The sequence below is a fragment of the Phocoena sinus genome, chromosome 21, assembly GCF_008692025.1.
Source record: "Phocoena sinus isolate mPhoSin1 chromosome 21, mPhoSin1.pri, whole genome shotgun sequence".
Classification (NCBI taxonomy): Eukaryota; Metazoa; Chordata; class Mammalia; order Artiodactyla; family Phocoenidae; genus Phocoena; species Phocoena sinus.
The window spans coordinates 22,417,162-22,440,001 of NC_045783.1; the positions used below are offsets into that span (position 1 = coordinate 22,417,162).

At 37.1% G+C, this 22,840-nt stretch overlaps 1 protein-coding gene across 2 annotated transcripts in view; it reads left to right on the forward strand.

Annotated features, from left to right (window-relative positions):
* ERI1 (exoribonuclease 1) overlaps nucleotides 1-19,272 on the forward strand; it is a 46,684-nt gene extending 27,412 nt beyond the window's left edge. For both annotated transcript variants that reach the window (XM_032618555.1, XM_032618556.1), the window contains 6 exons: nucleotides 3,630-3,808; nucleotides 7,018-7,228; nucleotides 10,825-10,908; nucleotides 12,225-12,334; nucleotides 14,543-14,657; nucleotides 18,478-19,272. In XM_032618555.1, coding sequence (XP_032474446.1) covers nucleotides 3,630-3,808; nucleotides 7,018-7,228; nucleotides 10,825-10,908; nucleotides 12,225-12,334; nucleotides 14,543-14,657; nucleotides 18,478-18,720 — 942 coding nt within the window. In that variant the 3' untranslated portion in view covers nucleotides 18,721-19,272. The remainder of the gene's footprint in view (nucleotides 1-3,629; nucleotides 3,809-7,017; nucleotides 7,229-10,824; nucleotides 10,909-12,224; nucleotides 12,335-14,542; nucleotides 14,658-18,477) is intronic.
* The last annotated feature ends 3,568 nt before the right edge of the window (nucleotides 19,273-22,840 follow it).

Here is a 22,840-nt window from a genome sequence, read left to right on the forward strand (position 1 = left end):
AGTTGATGTTAGTGACTATCATATTTGTTAAAAACCTGTTGTTGGATGCTTTTAATAAACAATGATACAGTCTTTTTTTTCAGGCTCAAGAAAGCAAAATATTTTGTTGGATTTCAGCTAAGTAAATTTTCATTATCTTTGATGTCAGCAAAATTGTTTTTGTAAACTAATAGGTGTTGCAATTTTATATTTTTAACCAAGTAGGTTCAAATTTCATCAGAACTCTTCTTTTGGAAGGATTGTAACCAAGTTTAATTCTGCTTCTAAGTTTGTTTGTTTGTTTTTTATGTGTAGATGCAAAGGCTTTTTTTTTTAATAGGTAATGAGCAGGTTTTCTTTTTTTTTTTTTTGGCAATAAAATAATGGAAACACTTCCAAAACATCTATTTTCCAAATGTTCTTGCCACAGAAGAGGTTTCTCTTGATAAGCAGTTACTTGCTAAGTTATTGTTAAAACATACTTTTTTTCATCTTGAAACAAATAGGGTTTATTTAAAAAAAAAAACAGGGTCTTCACTGGTGGCGCAGTGGTTGAGAGTCTGCCTGCCGATGCAGGGGACATGGGTTCATGCCCCGGTCCGGGAGGATCCCACATGCCGCGGAGCGGCTGGTCCCGTGAGCCATGGCTGCTGAGCCTGCACATCTGGAGCCTGTGCTCCGGAACGGGAGAGGCCACAACAGTGAGAGGCCCGCGTACCGCAAAAAAAAACCAAAAAAAACAAAAAACTTTTAAGGATCAAGCTATTAATCTCTTTCTCATCACAGAAAATGACAGCAATTTTGGAATACCATTTTGTAAAAGGAAATATGTAACTCATTTGTAAGTTCAATAGCACTTTTAAGTACTTTACCAGAAGATAGTCAGCCTCCATTTGGTATAAAAGATTTTCATGGTCAATTCCATATTGTAAAGATTCTCTCATTTGGGATAATATAAACCGTGCAACCATTTACTGGGACGTGTGAAAATTGCAAAATGTCACAGTATCATGAAGGTGAATATTCTCCCTTGTACGGTAGAGTCTGTCCCTACTTTCCTCATTGTATGGCCGGTACTTTGTGACATGTGACAGATGGACACAGACATTGGGGAGGGCACCATTATCAATCCATGTATTACTTAGTAAACTAATTTTGTGTTTTTGTAGATTAATAATACATACAGGGTTTTAAATATTTTCCTTCTGCTCCTTAGTGTGTTGTCTTAGTGGATTTTCTTTGGAAACCATTAGTGTAGACCACAGTTTGTGAGGACTGGACCTTCACCATGTCTTAAACTTCACTGAAGGAAGAGGGCTAGGGTTGGACCCAGGAGAGGAAGCAGAACTTTCTTTATAGAAATCATGATTTTTTTTTTGTTTTGTTTTTGTTTTTGTTTTTGTTTTTGTTTTTTCAGTACGCGGGCCTCTCATTGTTGTGGCCTCTCCCGTTGCGGAGCACAGGCTTCGGATGCGCAGGCTCAGCGGCCATGGCTCACGGGCCCAGCCGCTCCGCGGCATGTGGGATCTTCCCGGACCAGGGCACGAACCCGCGTCCCCTGCATCGGCAGGCGAACTCTCAACAACTGCGCCACCAGGGAAGCCCAGAAATCATGATTTGTAGCATATCTAGAAGAGGCCTAAGTGTTACTTGGTGGGTAATATTTGTAGCTACAGTTTTAGACAAGAATTAAGTAAGTGAGTCAGAGGGAGGATTTAACCAAGGAGAAAATTTGCTTAAATTAAGTGAGACATTTGTTTTGGTAGACAAACTGTTACTCGTTGTTGACCAATTTTAACCCAATTGAAGACGAAGTTTAAAATTCATTGTAAGTGTAAAGACAAAGGATAAATCAGGAATCCTGATTAAATGCTAATGATAAAGTAGCCAGGCATTGTAAATTTAATATAGTATTGAAAGCTAATTATTTTCTTATCTTAGTCAAATATCCGTGTAATAAAGTTTTTAAAACATTGGTCAACAAGGAACTTCAATATAATTATTCTTCAAGGGACTTGCCTGGTGGCGCAGTGTTTAAGAATCCACCTGCCAATGCAGGGGACACGGGTTCAAGCCCTGGTCTGGGAAGTTCCCACATGCCACGGAGCAGCCAAGCCCGTGTGCCACAACTACTGAGTCTGCGCTCTAGAGCCCACGAGCCACAACTACTGAGCCTGCGTGCTGCAACTACTGAAGCTTGTGTGCCTAGAGCCCGTGCTCTGCTGCAGGGGCCGCCACCTCAGTGAGAAGCCCGCGCACCACAACGAAGAGTAGCCCCCGCTTGCTACAACTAGAGAAAGCCCACTTGCAGCAATGAAGACCCAGTGCAGCCAAAAAAAAATAAATTAATAAAATTATTTTAAAAATTATTCTTCAATTTATGGACAGTTCATACATTGGAATTCCTGTCCTCTTTCCTCAGAGGAGATGGGAGAGAGTAATTCTTAAGTATTCTAGCACAGTATCTGCTAAATGTGTGTTGCATTAAATTGAGAGCTAAGAGTGAGAAATAGTCCCTGAACCATCAGGATCAGTCCCAACTCAGGGACTGTGTCCTATCCACGGTTATCCCTCCTTAATCTGTCATTAAAGTTCACATGGGGACAATGTGGTAAGTTGTAACTAAGTTAACAAGCTTTAGTATGGATTGCTAGTAAATTCCAAAGTATTTTTGAAAATTCTGTAACATACCTAATATTTGTAACGTTGCATGTGGAAAATAACTTGTAAATGAATCTTTGGAACTTAACATATTAGTAATTTGGGACTACCTGTGGTGTGATTAGAATCAAATTATGTCTTCTTAACATGGATTTTCATTTAAGAAAGGAGGAAAGGTTTATAATATAGTTACTATAGTTCTCCTGAATAACTGATATATGTGTAACTTTTGGAAATTGCGTGTTTTGGAACTGAATTTATTTCCTTCTTTGCCTTGGGTACTAGCAAGCTTTGAATCAGATTTCTGGTCCCTTTAATTTTTATACTGGCCAATTTCTGTTAACTTTGTGAAACGAAGTCAGGTTAAAAAATTCTCGGGAGGGCACTGATGTATACATGCGTAATGTTGTAAAAGTTTACTTAAAAATTGGTTCATTTGTAAATTTTAGAATACTGCTTGTGAAAAGGTCTGACCTGCAGTCTGTGATGGTAATTAGTAAAGTTACCATTTATTAATAGCCATGCTGGGTATGGTGTCAGGAACCTGATATACTTGATCTCATTTAATCCTTATAATAATCTCTCCCAAATACTATTTATCATTACCAATACCAAATACCATTTGAGACAGTTATTATTATACCTTATTTTATAGATAAGGAAACTGAAGATCAGAGTAATAAGTAATTACCCAAGGTTATGCTACTATTAAACAATCAGCTGGCTCTGTACTGAGGTTGCTGTGACTCCCAAAACCAGTGCTCTTTTTACTTAGCTTCATTTCCTGTAAGGAACCTCGTGACTGAGAAGAGAGCAGGGTAAATTGTATTGGAAACACATCCTCCTTCCTAAGCACTTTTTATTGAACATATAACACAAAGAGCCCTTAGGAGTTTGAATATTTAAGATGTTTGTACTAATTATAAACTTTATATATATATATATATATATATATATATATATATATGTATTTTTTGTGTGTGTGGTAGAAAAAGCAGCGATGGAGACTTGATGGCCAAGAAACAAAAGGATCTAAGTTCATTACCTCCAGTGCAAGTGATTTCAGTGACCCAGTTTACAAAGAGATTGCTATTACAAATGGTTGCATTAACAGAATGAGTAAGGAAGAGCTCAGAGCCAAACTTTCAGAATTCAAGCTTGAAACCAGGTAATTAAAAATAACTTTTTAAAATTATAAAAGTAGTACATGTTCATCTAGAAAATCTTGAAAACACTGAAAAATATCTGTAATCCTATTATAAAGAGATAACCATTACTAACAATTCAAATAACAGCTATAATTTACATTCTTATCCATGAATCTTTGTGTGACTCTGATTATTTCTGTCAGTCTTTTAGACAATAGAGTAGTATTGCTGAGTTAAAGTTGATGAACGTTTTGATCATCTACCAGAAGTGTATAGGAGTATCTATCATTTTATACTGAGTATGTTTAAAAAAATTTTTTAGTTGATCATTTGGTTGATAGATAATTATAACTTATTAACGAGTTTGAGTATTTTTCCTTTTTCTTGTTCATTTGTATTATTTTTATAAAGAAGATTTCTTCGAAACCAAACAAACCAAAAAAAAACAGCTTTTACCTACTAGGAAGTATTTTTTCTTCTGTTTTAGTTTCTAAAAATATGCAGTATGATAGTAAGTGTTATGTTTAACTGTATATTGAATGAGAAAATAATGCAGCTTAGCCAACTCAGGAGTGTGTATGTGTGCATGTGTGTGTATCTTCAATGAGATGTATACATACTTAAGTTTTAATAACTTTTTGTGAAACAAATCACTTTATTTTGACTTGGGGCATGGGCTAGGAATGACCTTTGGGATCCAGAAAAACATGTAGCTTCTTGATACACAAGAGAATTGCCAGGCATCTAGAAAAAAATAACTACAGGTAATAGAGGAAAACTTATTGTTTTGAGGTCCCCCTGAATCCTTATTCTCTTATAAGCAGTATTCCTCCTCTTTGCTTTAAAGTAGAGCTTCACTGCTTTTCAAAAGAGCACACATGTATTTTTTCCCCCTTCTCGATTGTCTACTCCATAATTTGTGAAGAAGATTTTTACCTCCTTTCCCCCTGACTCTTTCTATTCTGGGAATACAACGTGTAGCCTACTTAAGATTTTCTGGGCAAAATGTGTGTTCTTCCCTGGTGTGAAGATCAGTTGCTCACTCCTGACTTATATGGGAGCTAGAGAGATCAAATGTATGTTTATACATTTAGTCAACAAACACTTACTGAATTGTAAGTACTTTACTAGGTAATAATGTTATAAAGGTAAAACAGATCTACTCCCTACTTTGGAAATCTCAGTCTTTTAGGAAAATACACAAACCAATAATCACAATACAGAGTGACCAGAGCTGTATTGAAGGTCTGGCCAAGTACAGCATGAGAATGTGGAAGAGTCTGTCTCAGGGATTCAGAAGTGACATTTGAAATGACTTAAAACAGAAAAGGGAGGGGGAGGGTATTTGGGGCGAAAAGAAATCAAAACTCCTAATTTCTGTTTGTATATTTTCTGCTACATGATCTTGCTTTTTCTTTGTACAACCAAAGCTATGGAACAGGAAAGCATGCCCCATTTTCGGGACATGGCCTGTATTGTGTTTTGTCTGCAGTGTGCAGCGTACTGTGGGGAGGGGGAGCATCTGAGGAAGATGATGAAATGATAGGTCGTAGCCTAGTGCTGAAGGAACTCTGTGCTAAAGTCTGCGTTTTACCTCGTAAGCAGAAGGGAGCCACTGAAATTTCAGCAGGAAGGTGGTGCTAGTGCCTAGCTCTCGAGCAAGGTGAAGAATGAAGAGGAGGGCTGTGATAAGGGGAGACGTGTGCCAGAGTCCGGGAAGCTAATGGGAGCCCCACCGGAGAGAATTCAGGAGAACCAGATTCTGTATGTTTCTCTGAGTTGGAATTGGCAGAAATGGTGATTGTTTGGATGTGGAGGGGCAAGGGAGATGTTAAAGATAAAGTTTTCTCTCTGGAGTAACTGGTTGGTTATGTGTTTATGTTGTCATTAGGTTTGCAGACAGCCTTTTAGTAAATAACGTTTCACCTTTAGTAAACTATAGTTTCTTCCAAAAAAGAAAGAAAGAAAAGAAATTAAGACAAAGCAATCCAAAGCTGTCCCATGACGCAGAGGTCACGCACAATACCTTAATATGAAAGGAGTTGAGGGTTTCCTTCCTAGAGGTCACGCACAATACCTTAATATGAAAGGGGTTGAGGGTTTCCTTCCTAGGTTTTGGTAGTTTGGAAAATCTCAAGCAAATAAACATATTAACACATTTTGTCTTAAAACAACTTGCTGGTTAATTATCAGGATTTTTCATGGATAAGATTCCTTTTTAGTGGTAGTTTAGAAAGGAAAACAAAAAGTTAGAAACATTTTTTCTAACAGTCACTAATTGGTGATGGGGCCAAAATGCCTTCCTTGTCACTTTCCATTAGTTACAGTTTTTAGATCCTCTTATTTTTACTACCATTTTGAATTTACAAGCCCTTACAGGACTCAACCAAGTAACAGTGAAGGAAGTCTAAGTAATGGTTGCAACTTATGATTTTTTGAAGTAATATATACTGTTTGACGAACGAATGTGACCACCTTTACCCACTATTGTCATACATTTAGAACAACTTTGCCCCACCTCCCTTTTGTGGAATGTATATTTTAAAAATACCTGTAAAACAGAAATCTCCTGAATCCAGTTCTACCCACGGTAAATGAAGAAATCTAATTGCAATTAAGATTCTACTGACTATGACAGTGTTCTTCTGGACATGGTTTATTCTAGGGTCTCCTAAATTAGTTTTCCTAGTTAAATAGCTAAGAGACATTCAACTTTATATACTACTAGGCTCATAATGCTTTCAAATTCATGTGGATTTTTTTAGTTGTCTAACTTACAAAAGCCAAAAGAAAGGAAAGAGAGAGCATACTATGTTCAATTTTCCTGAATTTTCATTCTCTGAAATTTGTGTTTGGTCAGCAGAATAATTCAGTATTAATTTCGGTTTTTGTATCATGTATGTCATCTTACTATATAAGGCAACAGGGCTGTGTAGGTAGTGTATGCTGACAAAGGTTATGGTTTGAAACACCAATATATATTTTATATATCGTACTAGAAAAATGAAAAGGTACGTGTGAATTAAAATATTGATGCTGTATTAAACGTTCTGTTTTAATTAGTTCTTTGCTAAATTAGCTTTGCTTTCTTTACATTTATTTTGGCTAACATTTGCTAAATTATGCTGGGATAATGCTGTCAGTGTTCAACCCAGTGCCAGCAGGTAAGAGTTCAGATTCTTGCCTGTAAAATTCACCTAAGCATTAATTTTATTCTTATTTTCCTTAGAGGTGTAAAGGATGTACTAAAGAAGAGACTGAAAAACTATTATAAGAAGCAGAAGCTGATGTTGAAAGAGGGCAATTGTGCTAACAGTTACTACGACTACATTTGTGTTATTGACTTCGAAGCCACTTGTGAAGAGGGTAACCCACCTGAGTTCATACATGAAATAATTGAATTTCCTGTTGTTTTACTGAATACTCATACCTTAGAAATAGTAAGTGAATTGTTTTAATTTTATCTTTAGCAGCAGCTATTCTGGGGTTGGCTACTAAGGTCCCATTTGCTGTTTCAGCTAGAATTAGGATTCTAAAGAGGGGGTGTTTGCTCTTGCTGCATGCTTAATAGATGGGCTATAATAAAATAATTTCAGGGTCTGCTCCTCTGCTTTTCCAGTAGCTAAAACAAATAAACAAACAAAAAACAAAAAAACCTGACGCCTGGTCCTTATCCCAGAGATTCTGATTTAGTTGTTCCGTGGGGCCCCTGGCATTAGCTTTTTTTTTAAAGCTTCTCAGTTGGTATGCAGTCAGGGTTGAGAACCACTGTGGTAGACTAATGTATACTCTGATCTATAAAAATGATAAGGTATAGAAATTACCTTTCAACTTAAAACTAGTTAGCTTTCTGGTGAAAAGTTTATGGGGGAAACAACTCTTGTAACCTTGGCTTCTAAGCCATATAACATTTGCTTTAGATACTCATCGTCAGTGCATTGTTAGTTTAGGAACTCAGCAGGATCCCTCCAAATTAATACTGTTTGCCTTGTAAATCCTGAACAAGGATTGTAACAGCTCATATACCCAGAAGTACCACGTCCGTGGTATCCCCAGTTGCCACCAACACACTGGGAGTAAGTATAAAAAGGCTTGGTGCATTAAAATGCACACAGTTTATTCTCTCTGTTGTTTGAAGCCTCTTTTAGTTATAGTCTTAATCAGCCCATTTATATAATTTCCTTGTCCAAAGCAGATTAAAGGTCAGTAAATTAAAAGAAAAAATGACAGCTATGAAGGCAAATCATCTTGCATAACTCACTAGATTTTACTTCCTCTCTCTCACTCAAGGACATGGCTCTAGGCCTTCTCGTCCCTCATTTAGACATGAATGATTCATTGCTTTCTACTATATCGTTCCCATCACATACAAACTTGTTATTTTTCACACCATAAAAAGCCTTCACTTGATCCCACTCCCTGCCAGCTACCCCGTGTCTTTGTTCCTCTACAGCAGGTTTTTGTAAAAGTTACATACGCTTCTGTCTGTTTCCTCCCATTCTCTGTTAAACCCACACCACTTGTAGGTTTAATTTATGTATTCCAGCCCATCACTCCACTAAAATCACTCCTCAGTGTCATCTTTGACCTTTACCTAAGTCCTGGTGGAATTGACCACTGTCTTCTTCAAGTGACTGCCAGAACCCCTCATTCTCCTGCATTTTTGCCAGCCTCACTGGGTTCCCCTTCACAGTTTTCTTCACTGGTTGCTCCTTCTCTTCCCAACTTCCTAATATAGGATGCTGTAGGTTCAATCCCAGGTCCTCTTCTCTATATAGATCCTCTCCCTTAATGATCTCGTCTATCATCTTGTTCCATAGCTTTTAGAAACTACATGCTGATGTCTTCCAAATACATATCTCCAATCTCGTCCTCTGTCCCAAATCCAGACTGTTACTTACGATCTCTACTTGGACATCTAAACAGACATCTTAACATGTCCCAAATTTACCCGCAACCTGTTTTATCTTCAGCCTCCCTAGCTTGAGGGCTAGCAACTCTGTCTTTCTAATTGCTCAGTCCAGAAACCTTGGAGTCATCCTTAACTCCTGTTTCTCTCACATCACACATCCAGGCCATCAGTGACTTGTTTGCTCTGCCTTCAGAATATATCCAGAACCCAGCCACTTAACCACACTACTATGACTGTAGTCTGAGTCCCACTGATTTCTTGTCTGGATTTGCTGCTTTTGTTCATCATTTAACCAGTCTCTGTTTCTATCCTTATTCCCTGCAGCCAATTCTCAACCTAGTGACCAGAGTGATCCTTAAAAAATATAAGTCAGAGCATTTCACTCCTCTGCTCACGACTCTTTTATGGCTCCCCATTTAACTCAGAGTAAAAGTCATATTCCTTATGTGATCTGGCTTCTTGTTACCTCTGATTGCACCATATTGACCTGCTTGCTGTTTCTCAGAAATTCCAGGCATGCTCCACCCTCTCACCTCCCAGAGCTTTAGCTCAAATTCCTTTCCTGCAGAGATCTTGCTGCTAATTCCCTTCCTCCCTCCTGTCCTCCCTTCCTTCCTTCCTTCCTTCCTCCCTCCCTCCCTCCCTCCCTCCCTCCCTTCCTCCCTTCCTCCCTTCCTCCCTTCCTTCCTTCCTTCCTTCCTTCCTTCCTTCCTTCCTTCCTTCCTTCCTTCCTGGCATTCCTTAACTCTTGCCTTCTAAATAAAGTCTAACTGGTTCTCTATGCAATAGTGTAGCTTGAATACCCCACAGACCCGGTGTTTCTGATCCCTCTTATCTACTCTACTTTTTAAGAACCCTCATCACCTTTTAACTTACTATGTAATTTATTTAAGTGATTATTAAATATTTGGTCAATGAATGCATAGTCCTCTGGCATCATTCTGTTGAAAGTATTAAATAGCAAATACAATTTTATTAACGTCATACTTAGTAGTACCTGCTTATAATGGTAAGGGAAGTTGCAGCATATTTTTTTTAAGATTTTCATTTAAAATTATGAAACAAAATGCTGATATTTAAAAGGATAGACTTCATTTATCTATGAAATTCAATTAAGTAGAATTTTTCCTTTTGCAATATGTCTGGTAATTAACATCTATAGCTTTTGAAGTTCAAATGTTCTTTGCTGTTCTTTTACTCTTTTATAATTGTTAGTAACTTGATAATTCATCTGCTTAACACACTAGTGTGTAAAAAGAATTTTATAAACATGATTTTTCTTAATTTTTTAATCTTCTACTATAAGTAATATTCTTTGTCTTTTTCTCCATAGCTACCTAGTATTAATAATTGCTGCCGATAAATCTTTAGGCTTTGAAATTGTCCTTAATTTTTAACAAGTGACTTAGTGTGATCTGGTTTAGGGAGGCAGCATTGGGCCAGAGGAAAAAATGCTTAGAGACCTGAGCCCGATGATAACCATGCCGTCCTTACTGAGTTCACAAAGTTGTTGTGAGTATAAAATACGAAGGCAATCATGAAAGCTTCTTGAAGAGGTTAAACGTTGCTAAAATAATTAGTAGTATTATTGCCCTTTAAATGACTACATATCATATAGTTAAATTTTGATTATTCAGAATTCAGTTTAGTGGAATCTTAATATAAAAATAAGGACTAGTCAGGAGTAAATGGGAGAGCAGGAATCTGAACTAATTTATTTGTAACTGCAGACTGGCATTTCTTCAACATACTACGTTATTTAAAAAGCTCTTAATATCTTGAACTAGAGGTTGCGTTAATAGGCTTTACAGTTTCAAAATATTATAAACAAAATCATTGACATTTTGCTCCTCTGGTTAAACTTTGGCTTGAAGACTTGCTTTCAGGTACTTGTTCTATCTTAAACTTTTTTAAACTATGAAGCATAATTTTTTAATTAAAAAATTAGAGTACTTTGGGAATAGGGCATTATCCTTAAATTGTTAAAACTCTAGACAGGTCTGTGCCTTGAGCCATCTATAAGATTACAACCTTATGTGGCTGACATAGTCACGTTATGTATCATGTATCTTAAGTCATAGAAAATACTTCAAAATACTTTAACTTGCTGTCCTTCCCTTGTAGGAAGATACGTTTCAGCAGTATGTGAGACCAGAGATTAACACACAGCTTTCTGACTTCTGCATCAATCTAACTGGAATTACTCAGGTTATAATTCTGTGTTCCTTTTTCTAGAGTTTGAAAGAAGTTTTGAAATTAGGGATTTATTTCATAGTTTAAAAAATTTATTGTTGTAAATAATTAAATGTGATACATTCCTTGCTTGGTAAAGATCTTTTGTATTGTAATATTTAAAAAATAGAAAAGCACATTTTACACCTGGTAAGATTTTTTTTAGCCTTTCCTTTTAAGGAGTTGTAATCATTTCATTTGTATGGAGCATTAGTGAAGGAAATGTTAGTTACCATGTTGAACTTGGAGATGAAGTTTTAAAATGTATCTGTTACAACCTGATTTTATATATAGCTTAATTTTTTTTAGGCCTCTGATTTTTGGTTGTATTCTAATGTGGTAGGCCCTTTGTTGATTTATTTAGTTCCTTTATTCATTCATTCAACAAATATTTGAGGGCCTGCTATAATATTCAACATTGGCCAAGCTACGGTGGGTACAAAGATGGTCAAGGCAGTCTCCTCAGCTCACTTAACAATCTGTAAGTCGGGGACAGACAGAAAAAAACACTGGTCACGGTATGGTTAGGAAGACTGACAGTGTTTCATTAGGGTGTCATGGGCATCTGTAGAAAGACCTCCCTCTGACAGAGGGAAGGGAGGGCTGTCCTGGGCAAAACTCAAGTTGGTGAACTTGGGCCGAGTCAACGATAGGTAAATAGGTGGAAAAGAATGACTGGGCAGGCATTTCAGGTGTGAAGGGCAAAAGTGTAAGTGGTTCGGGATGGTTCAGGTGTATTATGGGCTAGTGAGAAAATGGTCGCAAATAAAGCTAAAGTGATAGAGACGAGCTAGATCATGAAGGGTCTTGTGTGTCTTTTTGTCTGGAAGACCTTGGGGAGTGTTTGGAGGATTTTAAGTATGCGAGTGATGTGATGGATCATTCAGATGTGTAGTATGTTCTGGAACGATGTGAGCTTTGAGATAGGGAAACCAGTGTAGAGGGCCATGGTTTTCAGCTGAGGAGAGATTTCCCTTTTCTCCCCTCTGGAGAAGCAGTAAGCCACTAGGTTGAGGCCTGAAAAAAGAGAACCCCTGAGGATTATCTTAAATCTTAATCTGGGGAGGATTATATACTTCAGTTGAAAGCAGTCCCTAATACTTGGCTATAAACAATTTTTAACTGTCTTAAAAATGGAATTTTAGGTGAATCTTAGCCTAGGAAACCATGAAGAGTTTAAAAGATCATAGTTAAGACTTTCTCCTACTGTTTCCTTCCCTCCACTGTTTGTTTCTGGGTAGGACTACATGTAACTACCCAGATTTTTATATATTTTACTTTCATATCCTCAGGATGAGGTAGACAAAGCTGATACCTTCCCTCAGGTACTGAAAAAAGTCATTGACTGGATGAAATTGAAGGAATTAGGAACAAAGTATAAATATTCCATATTAACAGATGGGTAAGTATTAAGGAAATTTATCTTTTTTAATCTACTTTTTAAGATTAAAGATGTCCTAACTCATCCAACTTTTAGAATAACCACAAAAAATATTATTTACTAAAGGTGTCCCCACAACAGACAGTAGTTTTTCTTTTACATTCTTACTCCTGGTTAAATTTTAAGTCCTAGATGTCAGAGAGAGGAGGGAAAGCAGAGATAACAGTCTGATCCAGTGCTAGAAGAAGGTTAAATATTAATGTATAAAACTTAAATGACTTTACTGAAACGCTGTTTTTATCAGGACACTTCCTTGCTCAAGAAAGTCCAGACTCTTCAGTCTGGCTTTCAAGGCTCTGTTGTCTAATCCCACCCTGCCCGTGTAGCCTAATCCTCCTGCCGTTTTTCTTTTTTACTCCAGTCAGGCTGGCCCATGAACCACACGGTTTATCCTTCCTCTCTGTACCATACAGCTTTCCTCTCTGCTGGAAGGTTCTTTTCCTTGACTCTTCTTTATTATTACCCAGAGCCTACCTCATATTTTATTTTGGACACTGCAACTCACATTGACCTTTTTCTTGAAGCCTTACATCCTCTGGTATGTCCCATTCATGTTGGCATCTGACTAAATGTTCTGATGTCTAAACTTCATGTGTGTAAGACTTAGGTTTGCAAGGAGATTCAGAGCAAGGATTTTTGCTACTTGGTAGTCTTTCATATTGCTTACTATAGTGCTGAGCTCAAAATTATGCTCCAGAAGCATTAGTTAAATGAAAAGCCAAGTGGGGAGATGAGAGAGATTAAAACAGGATTAACAGCATTGTGCTGAGCCACCTCCTATTCCCTACGCTATTAAGGTTGAAGAAGAAAGTCCTGATGAACTTCTGTTTCAAATTGTGGACAAAAGCTGAGGTGTCACCTAAGTGAAGGGTTTAGAGGCCCTCAGGTGCAATAGGAGAAGAGCATTGAATTTAGGCCTATCATAATTGTGCTTAAAAATGGAAGTTTGGGAAAATGTTGATGGGCCTCTTTAGAAACCTGTTCCTGATTTTCAACATGAATGAGCAGTGTTCGTGCTAAAGTATACAGGTGTTTCTGTCATAACGTGGTGTGTGCAGTTCTGTAAAAAACCTCACATTCTGGGACAGATCATTCAAAATCTGTGCAATTTTGTAACCAGAGGACTAACAAAAACAATAATTGATACCCCCAGAAATAATTTGGACAGCCCAGGCAAGCTTCCCGGGGTCTGTAGAAGGCACCTCAGAGGATGTTACAAAGGCACAGAAGCCAGAGGATTGTGGGGGCAGGTGCTTGTTTTTAATTTTCTTAAAAGTACTCCTGTTGCTGGCACAGCGGCCGAGTTGAGAGCTTTTTCTTTCCTGCTGAAGGTTATAATTTCTACTGCTGCAATTCTGACTCCCTTTGCCAAGGAAAAACCACATATGAGGCAACATAACTTCTACATGATACAGCCAGGATTCTCCTACTTAACTACATAGATTGATTCGTGTTGTAGAGACATATGCTGTGGCAGAGCAAATTGCATTCTAACTACTTGATATCAGCTACGTTTGTTTCTCTCAAGTATTTTGTTCATTTGTTTGTGGTTTTTGTTTTATTTCAAAGCATACCCTCAGGGAACTTCCTAATGTGATAAACTTGGCATTAAAAGTAAGCTGAGCAGTTATTTTAGAGTTGTAAAAAAAAAAAAAAAAAACAACAAGATAGAGGTGTGCCTAGGTAATCAGAACCATAAAAATGGTCAAGATGAGCCCAATAAGAATTAGACAGTTTGTCAAAAAAAATTTAATATATCCAACTTCCACTTTGCTTTTTTTAAAAAATTTTTTTTGCGGTATGCGAGCCTCTCACTGTTGTGGCCTCTCCCGTTGTGGAGCGCAGGCTCAGCGGCCATGGCTCACAGGCCCAGCCGCTCCGCGGTATGTGGGATCTTCCCATACCGGGGCATAAACCCGTGTCCCCCTGCATCGGCAGGCGGACTCTCAACCACTGCGCCACCAGGGAAGCCCCCCACTTTGCTTTTTAAAGTTTGTTTTTGAATTATTATTTTGGAGGAAGAGAAGTTAATTTTCTAAGCTTGATGTTATGTGTGAATATAAGAAAGGTGATGTGTAAGTAAAAACAAATAGAATGACTTAAAATCCTCATTTTTAAGAATGGTATAGCATTTATTTAATCCAGATTTTTTTCCTCTTTTGATTTAAGTTCATGGGATATGAGTAAGTTCCTGAACATTCAGTGCCAGCTAAGCAGGCTCAAATATCCACCTTTTGCCAAAAAGTGGATCAATATTCGAAAGTCATATGGAAACTTTTACAAGGTAAGATTTCTATATTGATTATACTGCTCTTGATAAATTTATTATATTTTGCATGTACATAAAGTTATGATTTACTAGGTACTTTTCACAGAAAAAGGTCATATAATTAGTTGTTATTCTTCAGATTCCAAATAGTTATGTTCATGTGAATTTAGAAAAATAAGCTATATTCCTCACTCAGCCTGTTACTTAAATAGGGTAACTATATATGTATGATCTTCAGTAACAGAGGTTTGAAACTGTAGGGGTATTCAATATATCTGGATTGTTTGTGGAACAAATGCTCCCCACTGATTTTTCATTCTAATTTTATCAAAGTTAATACGTGTGTGTAGTGTAAATTTTTAAAAATAATATTGCAAGTCTCATAACAAATGGCAGTCTCCAACCATGGCCCTCACCAGTACTGGTTCCTATTCTCCCAAACACTTTTCACTTTTTAAAGTTGTTTCTTCTCATATTAACTTTCCTGTTTCCGGATTATATATTTATGCTATTTCTTGAATTTTCAGTCTGAACTATCTATTGAGTTCCTGCAATGCAAAGTGAAGGTTCAGCACCATTAAACAGCTACCATTCACTTTTCCCCAGATTTAATAATTGACTTCTTTAGTTGTTTTCTTATGCTGTTACTCCCCATTCAAACTGTAAATCACTTTTCAGTACTCAAAACACTCAGGTGGTATGTCAATTTTTCTTTTTTTCTTCTTTTTTTTCCTTTTTTACCTTGGAGACTAGCTTTCTGGAACCTTTAATCCTGTTCTCATCTGAGCTGTTCTTCAGGCTTCTTCAAAAATCATCCTAGAAGATTTCCTTTGCTTCTCTATCACATGTTAGATCTTGGGTCATCTTTTTCCCTTTACAACCACATTTTGGTGAAGCACATCCTTTCCTGAGAAAAGGTGCTTTTCTCTCAAAACATTTTTTTTGTTTAGCATTTTAAAATTGAGAACTATGTGTACAGAAAAGTGGATTTTGACAGATTGTTTTTAGAGTGAAATCCCTTGTAAATTCCACCCACTTAACCCTCTTTCTTCCTCCTAGAGCTTCTGTAATCCATACTTTCATGGGGATAATTTTCTTGTTTTTCCTTACAGCTTTATTTTTTAATTATTATTTTTATACATCTTTATTGGAGTATAATTGCTTCACAGTGCTGTGTTAGTTTCTGTTGTACAGCAAAGTCAATCAGCCATATGCATACATATGTCCCCATATCCCCTCCCTCTTGAGCCTCCCTCCCACCCTTCCTTATAGCTTTAATATTTATATGTTGATCCTTGTAGCATATGGTTTAGTTTTGCCTGTTTTTGAAAACGATGTAATTAGCATCATACTGGCTGTATTGTTTATTTTGCTTTTTTCCTCAACATTATATTTGAGATTCATCCTTCTTGTGTATATAGCTGAAGTTCATTTATTTTACTGCTGTGTAGAATTCCATTGTGTTGGTTTATCTACTTTGGGTGGTTTTTGGTTTGGGGCTTTTTATGAACAGTGGTGCTATAAACATTCCTGTGCATATCTTCTGGTGCCTTGCATGCTCATTTCTCCAGAGTATAAGCCTAGGAGTTGAATTGCTGGGTTATAGAATATGTACCACATTGAGATTACTTGATAATGCAAAAATTGTTTTCCAAAGTGGTTGTACCAGTTGGCACTCTCACAAGAAAAGTGTGTGATTTACTATTGCTCCACGTCTTTGCCAGCATCTAGTATTGCCAGTCATTTAAAATGTTTGTAAGTGTGGTGGATGTGTGATGACATCTCATTGAGGTTCTGATTTGCATTTGCCTAATTACTCATGCAACTGAGCTCCTTTTCCTATGTTATTAGTCATTTGGATTTCTTTCCTTTGATTATATTTGGTAAATATTTTTTCCTTTTTTGTGGATTTTTCACTAATTTTGTGATTTCTTAAAAAAAGTTGGTTATGAAAAATTACAAACATAAACAAAAGTAGACAGATACAATGAACTCTCATGACTCAGTTTCAACAGTTATTAACTCATGACCAACCTTGTTTCATCTATAACCCTACCCACTTTACCCTTTCCTTATTATTTTGAAGATCTTAAACATTATTTCATTTGCTTTGTAAACATTTCATTATGTAACCCCCAAAAGATGACTCTTTTAGAAAGCATAACCACCACCATTATCACACCTAAAAAAATTAACAGTAATTCCTTAATGTTATCAAATCATCATAAATATCATAAGTATTTTGTTTTCTTTTACCCTTTGTGTGTTGAATGAGGATCAGAATAAACTTCACACATTTGCAGTTGGGTGACATGTCTCGTAAGTTTAAAATTTTTTTTTATTATTTTTTAAAATAAATTTTATTTATTTTGGATGAATTGGGTCTTCGTTGCTGTGTGTGGGCTTTCTCTAGTTGTGGTGAGCAGGCTTCTCATTGCAGTCGCCTCTCTTGTTGCGGGGCACGGGCTCTAGGCACGTGGGCTTCAGTAGTTGTGGTGCGTGGGCTTCAGTAGTTGTGGCTTGCGGGCTCTAGAGCCCAGGCTCGGTGGTTGTGGCGCATGGGCTTAGTTGCTCTGCGGCATGTGGGAACCTCCCGGACCAGGGCTCGAGCTTATGTTCCCTGCACTGGCAGGCAGATTCTTAACCACTGCGCCACCAGGGAAGCCCCAAGTTTTTAAATTTATAAATTCCTTTCCCACCTCCTTTTTCCCTTTAGCAGTTTTTTTTTTTTTTCCCCCCTCAAGAACCTGAGCCATTTGTCCTATAGAGTTTCCCATAGTCTGGATTTTACTTGTTGTATCCTGTGATATAGTTTCAAATGTGCCTCTGTCCTCTGAATTTCATATAAATTTGTAGGAGCTGATCAGCTTTAGATTCTTTTCATGCTACAACTCCCAGGTGGTAATGCGTTCTTATGTAAGGGGTCTTTCTCCAACCTTTAACTTAGAGAAATAATTTACTTATTCTAAGGATAATTATTAACAATTACTAAAACCATAAAAGAATTTTCAGGTCTCCATAAAAACATCTACAGCTCATAGTACATTAGAGTGATCAGAAAGTTTTAGATACATTAAGGCAGAATTGCCAGTGCTTTTTTGAGTAGAGAATTACATTTTTCTGTGGATCTGTTTATATTGGTCAGTTTCTTAGGCTGCTCTTTTCTGGGTGGTTTCCCCCCTTTGTACTAGATACCAATTATAATGCTGATTAGTAGTGTAAGTTGAGGAAACTTACATTTTCCTTTTTAAAAATTTTCTTCTCCTCTTCCCATTTGTATATTATATTCTTTGGAGAAATGTCTATTCAAGTTCTTTAAATCAGGTTGTTTGCTTTTTTTGTTGTTGAGTTTTAGGAATTCTTTGTATATTCTAGATGGTAATCCCTTTCCATGTATGTGATTTGCAAATATTTTCTTCCATTCTGTGGGCCGCCTTTTCACTCTCTTGATAGTGTCCTTTGATATATAAAAGTTATAAATTTTGTCAGTCAAGTAAAATAGTACATTACAGAAAAATACCATGCCAAAAAATTAGTTTGGGTTAAATTTAGATGTTTAGAACAATGCATTTCCTTTCATAATTTGTTAAGTTATAAAACTGCAAACTTTTTAGGTGTTTTAAGGATTCCATCTGTTTATATGTATTTTTATCTAAAACTCTAAGATCATTTTTTTAAAGCTCTGAAGGTTTATTTATTTGCTTAATTTGACCCGAGAGTATTTGCCCTTTGCCTAACTTTATTTAGCTATTACTGTTCATTTTCAGCTTCTTATTTTTCCACTTCACTATGACTTACAGAATACTAAAGATTTACTGAGCTGTTTATTTTTCAGGTTCCTAGAAGCCAAACCAAGCTGACAATAATGCTTGAAAAACTTGGAATGGATTACGATGGGCGGCCTCACAGTGGTCTTGATGACTCTAAGAACATCGCCCGAATAGCAGTTAGAATGCTGCAGGATGGGTGTGAACTCCGGGTTAATGAGAAGATGCATGCAGGGCAGCTAATGAGTGTGTCCTCTTCACTACCAATAGAGGGCACTCCAGCGCCACAAATGCCGCATTCCAGAAAATAACAGCATTTTTGCGCTTTTGCCCGTGGATCATTCACTCTAACTGGAGCTGCTACAAAGAGGTAGCAGATGAATACTTATTGAATTAGTCCTGCAGTGCAAAATTTAAGCACCTTAATCATTTAAAATCTTGTTACAGTTATAGATATATGTATGTGAACAGATTCTGTGGGGAGGGCATATTGAATTCTTTGTTGAATTCTTTGTCACCAGCACTTTTGATATGAGCAGTATTTGTTACACAGTAACAGTTCCTGCTTAGAACTGAATTTTATAATTTAAGGTGTCCAAGATGTGTTCCTTTTGGTTTTAAAATACAGAGGTTTATTGGCTTTCCCCTTGAATGTCATACCTTATTGATGTTAAAATATGTAATGTGTTTCTACATTAACAGATCATTAGATCAGATCATTTCTTAAAATGCAGAAAAGATTGGAAAGGTGGGCCTTATCTAGCCTTTGGGTTTTAAGAATGTCAGTGTCCTTTTGATTTTTGAAATGTATATGTGAAGGTCAGTTGTGAGTGGTGAATTTCATAAAGTACTTGGTACACATATCTGCCTTTGTTTTTTTTTTTAATTTATAATTGGAAGATTCACGATAGATTATAGGGTCTGATTAAAAATTCAGTTACTAATGAGGTTAATGGAAATTCAAAAGAAAATACCATTTAAAGGAATATAAGGGCTACAGCTTGAACTTTATAATACATAGATAAATCATTGGGATTTTTTTGGATTCGGTTTTTTGGTTCCCCTCCCCCTTGTGACATATATCTATCTGCCTTGTTTCTTAAGTCTAAGAGACCATGCTTTGAATTAGATTTAAAATTAAAGGTCACCACTTAATTTTGCATTTGTATTCAACATTATGAGTGAGGTTAGTAAAGTCGAGTAATGCTTTCTACCATATCTTACATTTCTATTACTAAAAACTGATTTTACACAGTGACCACTAAATGTTAATTCTTAACTAATTCTAAAAACAAAAGTGTGTTTATGGAGTTGAGAAAGTAAAACTCTCCTTATCTAGAAGCTAGAAATACATGTTTTCAGAATTGGATTTCCCCCTATAGCTTTCCTAGAACAATTTCATTAACATTGTTTGCTTCTTTTCGTTTACTTCCTAATAGTAATTGTGATGCTACTTTATTTTAATGATTTATACATTATAATCAAATGAATTTTATAGAGGTCTTCCAACCCTGGTGCATAGGAGAAAAGTAGGCATTTTTCTTGGTATGAGAATTCTCCACACAGTGCTGTAGCTTTTTTTTTTTTTTGCGGTACGCGGGCCTCTCACCGTTGTGGCCTCTCCCGCTGTGGAGCAGAGGCTCCTGACGCGCAGGCTCAGTGGCCGTGGCTCACGGGCCCAGCTACTCTGCGGCATGTGGGATCCTCCCGGACCAGGGCACCAACCCGTGTCCCCTGCATTGGCAGGCGGACTTTCAACCACTGCGCCACCAGGGAAGCCCAGTGCTGTAGCTTTTTAACTTAAAAGAATGAATTTCTGCCTTTGAGCAGTAGTTATAGAATCAGCATAATAAAAAAATAAGTGGATAACAGAAGGCACAAGGGTGGACAAAATACACATTATAGTAAAACAAGGACATCTAGATGTTTTAGGTTTAAACAGGAAACTCTTGGGGTAAAATGGGTATATGCTAAGATTTTTGTGAATCCCAAATAGCACCATACAATATACCATAAAGTATTACTGGACGTTTTAAAGCATTTCCTTCAAATCCTTACAGAGCTACTGTGCCAGGGCCAAGTAGTAGAAAATAGGAAATCACTAGTGAGGTGTGGATGCTGGGCAGTCCACTCACACTCCCTAGGTGACTTTTTCACATAGCCACCTCGCCGTAGAATTCAAATTCATGCTGCAGCAAAGCTGGAATCCTCTCTCACCAGCTTCCAGGGTTGCTCACAGGAGGTAAAAACTGCAAGTGGGAAATCTGACTATGGCAAGGAACCACTACATTGCCCTCCTCCTTTATTTTGTTTTTAAGTCAAGCTGCTAATCTTTTCGGCTGTTTTTCTTTTTGCCAAGTACCCAAGTGCCAACAAGCTCATTTTATATTTCTTTTTAAGACCTTCAACATTATAAGCTCTCAATATCCTTTTGGCTCAACCAAATATTTTATTTGGTGATGCTTTACTGTCCTGATACATTTTTTAAACTTTACTGAGGAATAATTGACAAATACAATGTATATGTTTAAGTATAAATGTAGTGATTTGATGCACATTGTGGAATGGTACCAAGATCAATTGACACATCACCTCATTTAGTTAGCTTTTTTTTTTTTTTGATGGTGAGAATGCTTGAGGTCTACTCTCAGCAATTTTCAGGTATACAGTACGGTACTATTAACCATAGTCATAATGCTGTATGTTACATCCTCAGAAAATATTCTTTGTATAACTGAAAACATGTATCCTTTGACCTTTGTTGCCCCATTCTGCTGTCCCCAGCTGTTGGCAACCGTCGTTCTATTCTCTGTTTCTATGAAATTGGTGCTTTTTTTTTTTTCTTTTTCTAGATTCCACCTATAAGTGATACCATACAGTGTTTGTTTTCTCCGTCTGGCTTATTTCACTTAAACCTCCAGGTCATCCACATTGTCACAAATGGTAGGATTTCCTTCTTTTTTTATGGCTGAATAACATTCCTCTGTGTGTGTATGTGTTTGTGTACAATTTTTGTTCAGGGTATTTTTTGAGTTCCCTTTTGACTTCTCCTTTGAGCCATTAGTTGCTCAGAAGTGTGTTGTATAATTTCCACATATTTGTGGACTTCCTCGCTTTCCTCCTGTTATTGATTTCTAGTTTCATACCGTCGTGGTCAGAAAAGATACTTGATATGATTTCAGCCATCTTAAATTTGTTGAGACTGTTTTTATGACCTGTGATCTATCCTGAGAATGTTCTTTGTGTGCTTGAGAAGAATATGTACAGGTGTACCTCAGAGATAGTGCAGGTTCGGTTCCAGACCACTGCAGTAAAGCGACTATCACAATAACGTGAGTCACATGAATTTTTTGGTATATTTACAGTATACTGTAGTCTATTAAGTGCAATAGTATTATGTCTTAAAAATGTATATACCTTAATTAAAAAATACGTTATTGCTGAAAAATGCTAACCATCATCTAAACCTTCAGCGAGTCATAATCTTTCTGCTGGTGGAGGGTCTTTCCTCGATGTTGATGCTGCTGACTGATCAGGGTGGTGGCTGCTGAAGGCTGGGGTGGCCGAGACAATTTCTTAAGACAACAATGAAAGTTTGCCACATCAATCGAATCTTTCTTTCACAAATGATTTCTCTGTAGCATGCAGTGCTGTTTGGCAGCATTTTACCCACCTTTCAAAACTGGAGTCAGTCCTCAAACCCTGACACTGCTTTATCAACTAATCTTATGTAATATTCTAAATCCTCTGCTGTCATTTCAACAGTCTTCACACCATCTTCACCAGGAGTAGGTTCCTTCTCAAGAAACCACTTTCTTTGCTCATCCATAAGAAGCAACTTCCCATCCATTGGTTTTATCATGAGGTTTCAGCAGTTCATTCACATCTTCAGGCTCCACTTCTAGTTCTCTTGCTATTTCCACCATATCAGCAGTTACTTTCTCCACTGAAGTCTTGAACCTCTCAAAGTCATCCATGAGGGTTGGAGTCAACTTCTTACAAACTCCTGTGAATGTTGATATTTTGACCTATTCCCATGAGTCACAGATGTTCTTAATGGCATCTAGAATGGTGAATCATTTCCAGAAGGCTTTCAGTTGACTTTGCCCAGAGCCATCAGAGGAATCCGTATCTATTGCGGCTATATCCTTAGGAAATGTATTTCTTAAAGAATAAGACTTGAAAGACAAAATATTCCTTGATTCATAAGCTGCAGAATGGATGTTGTGTCAGTAGGCATGAAAACAATGTGGATCTTATTGTACATCTCCATCAGAGGTCTTGGGTGACCAGGTAGGTACATTGTCAATGAGCAGTAATATTTTGAAAGAAATCTTTTTTTCTGAGTAGTAGGTCTCAACAGTGGGCTTAAAATATTCAGGAAACCATGTTGTAAACATGTGCTGTCTTCTAGGCTTTGTTGTTCCATTT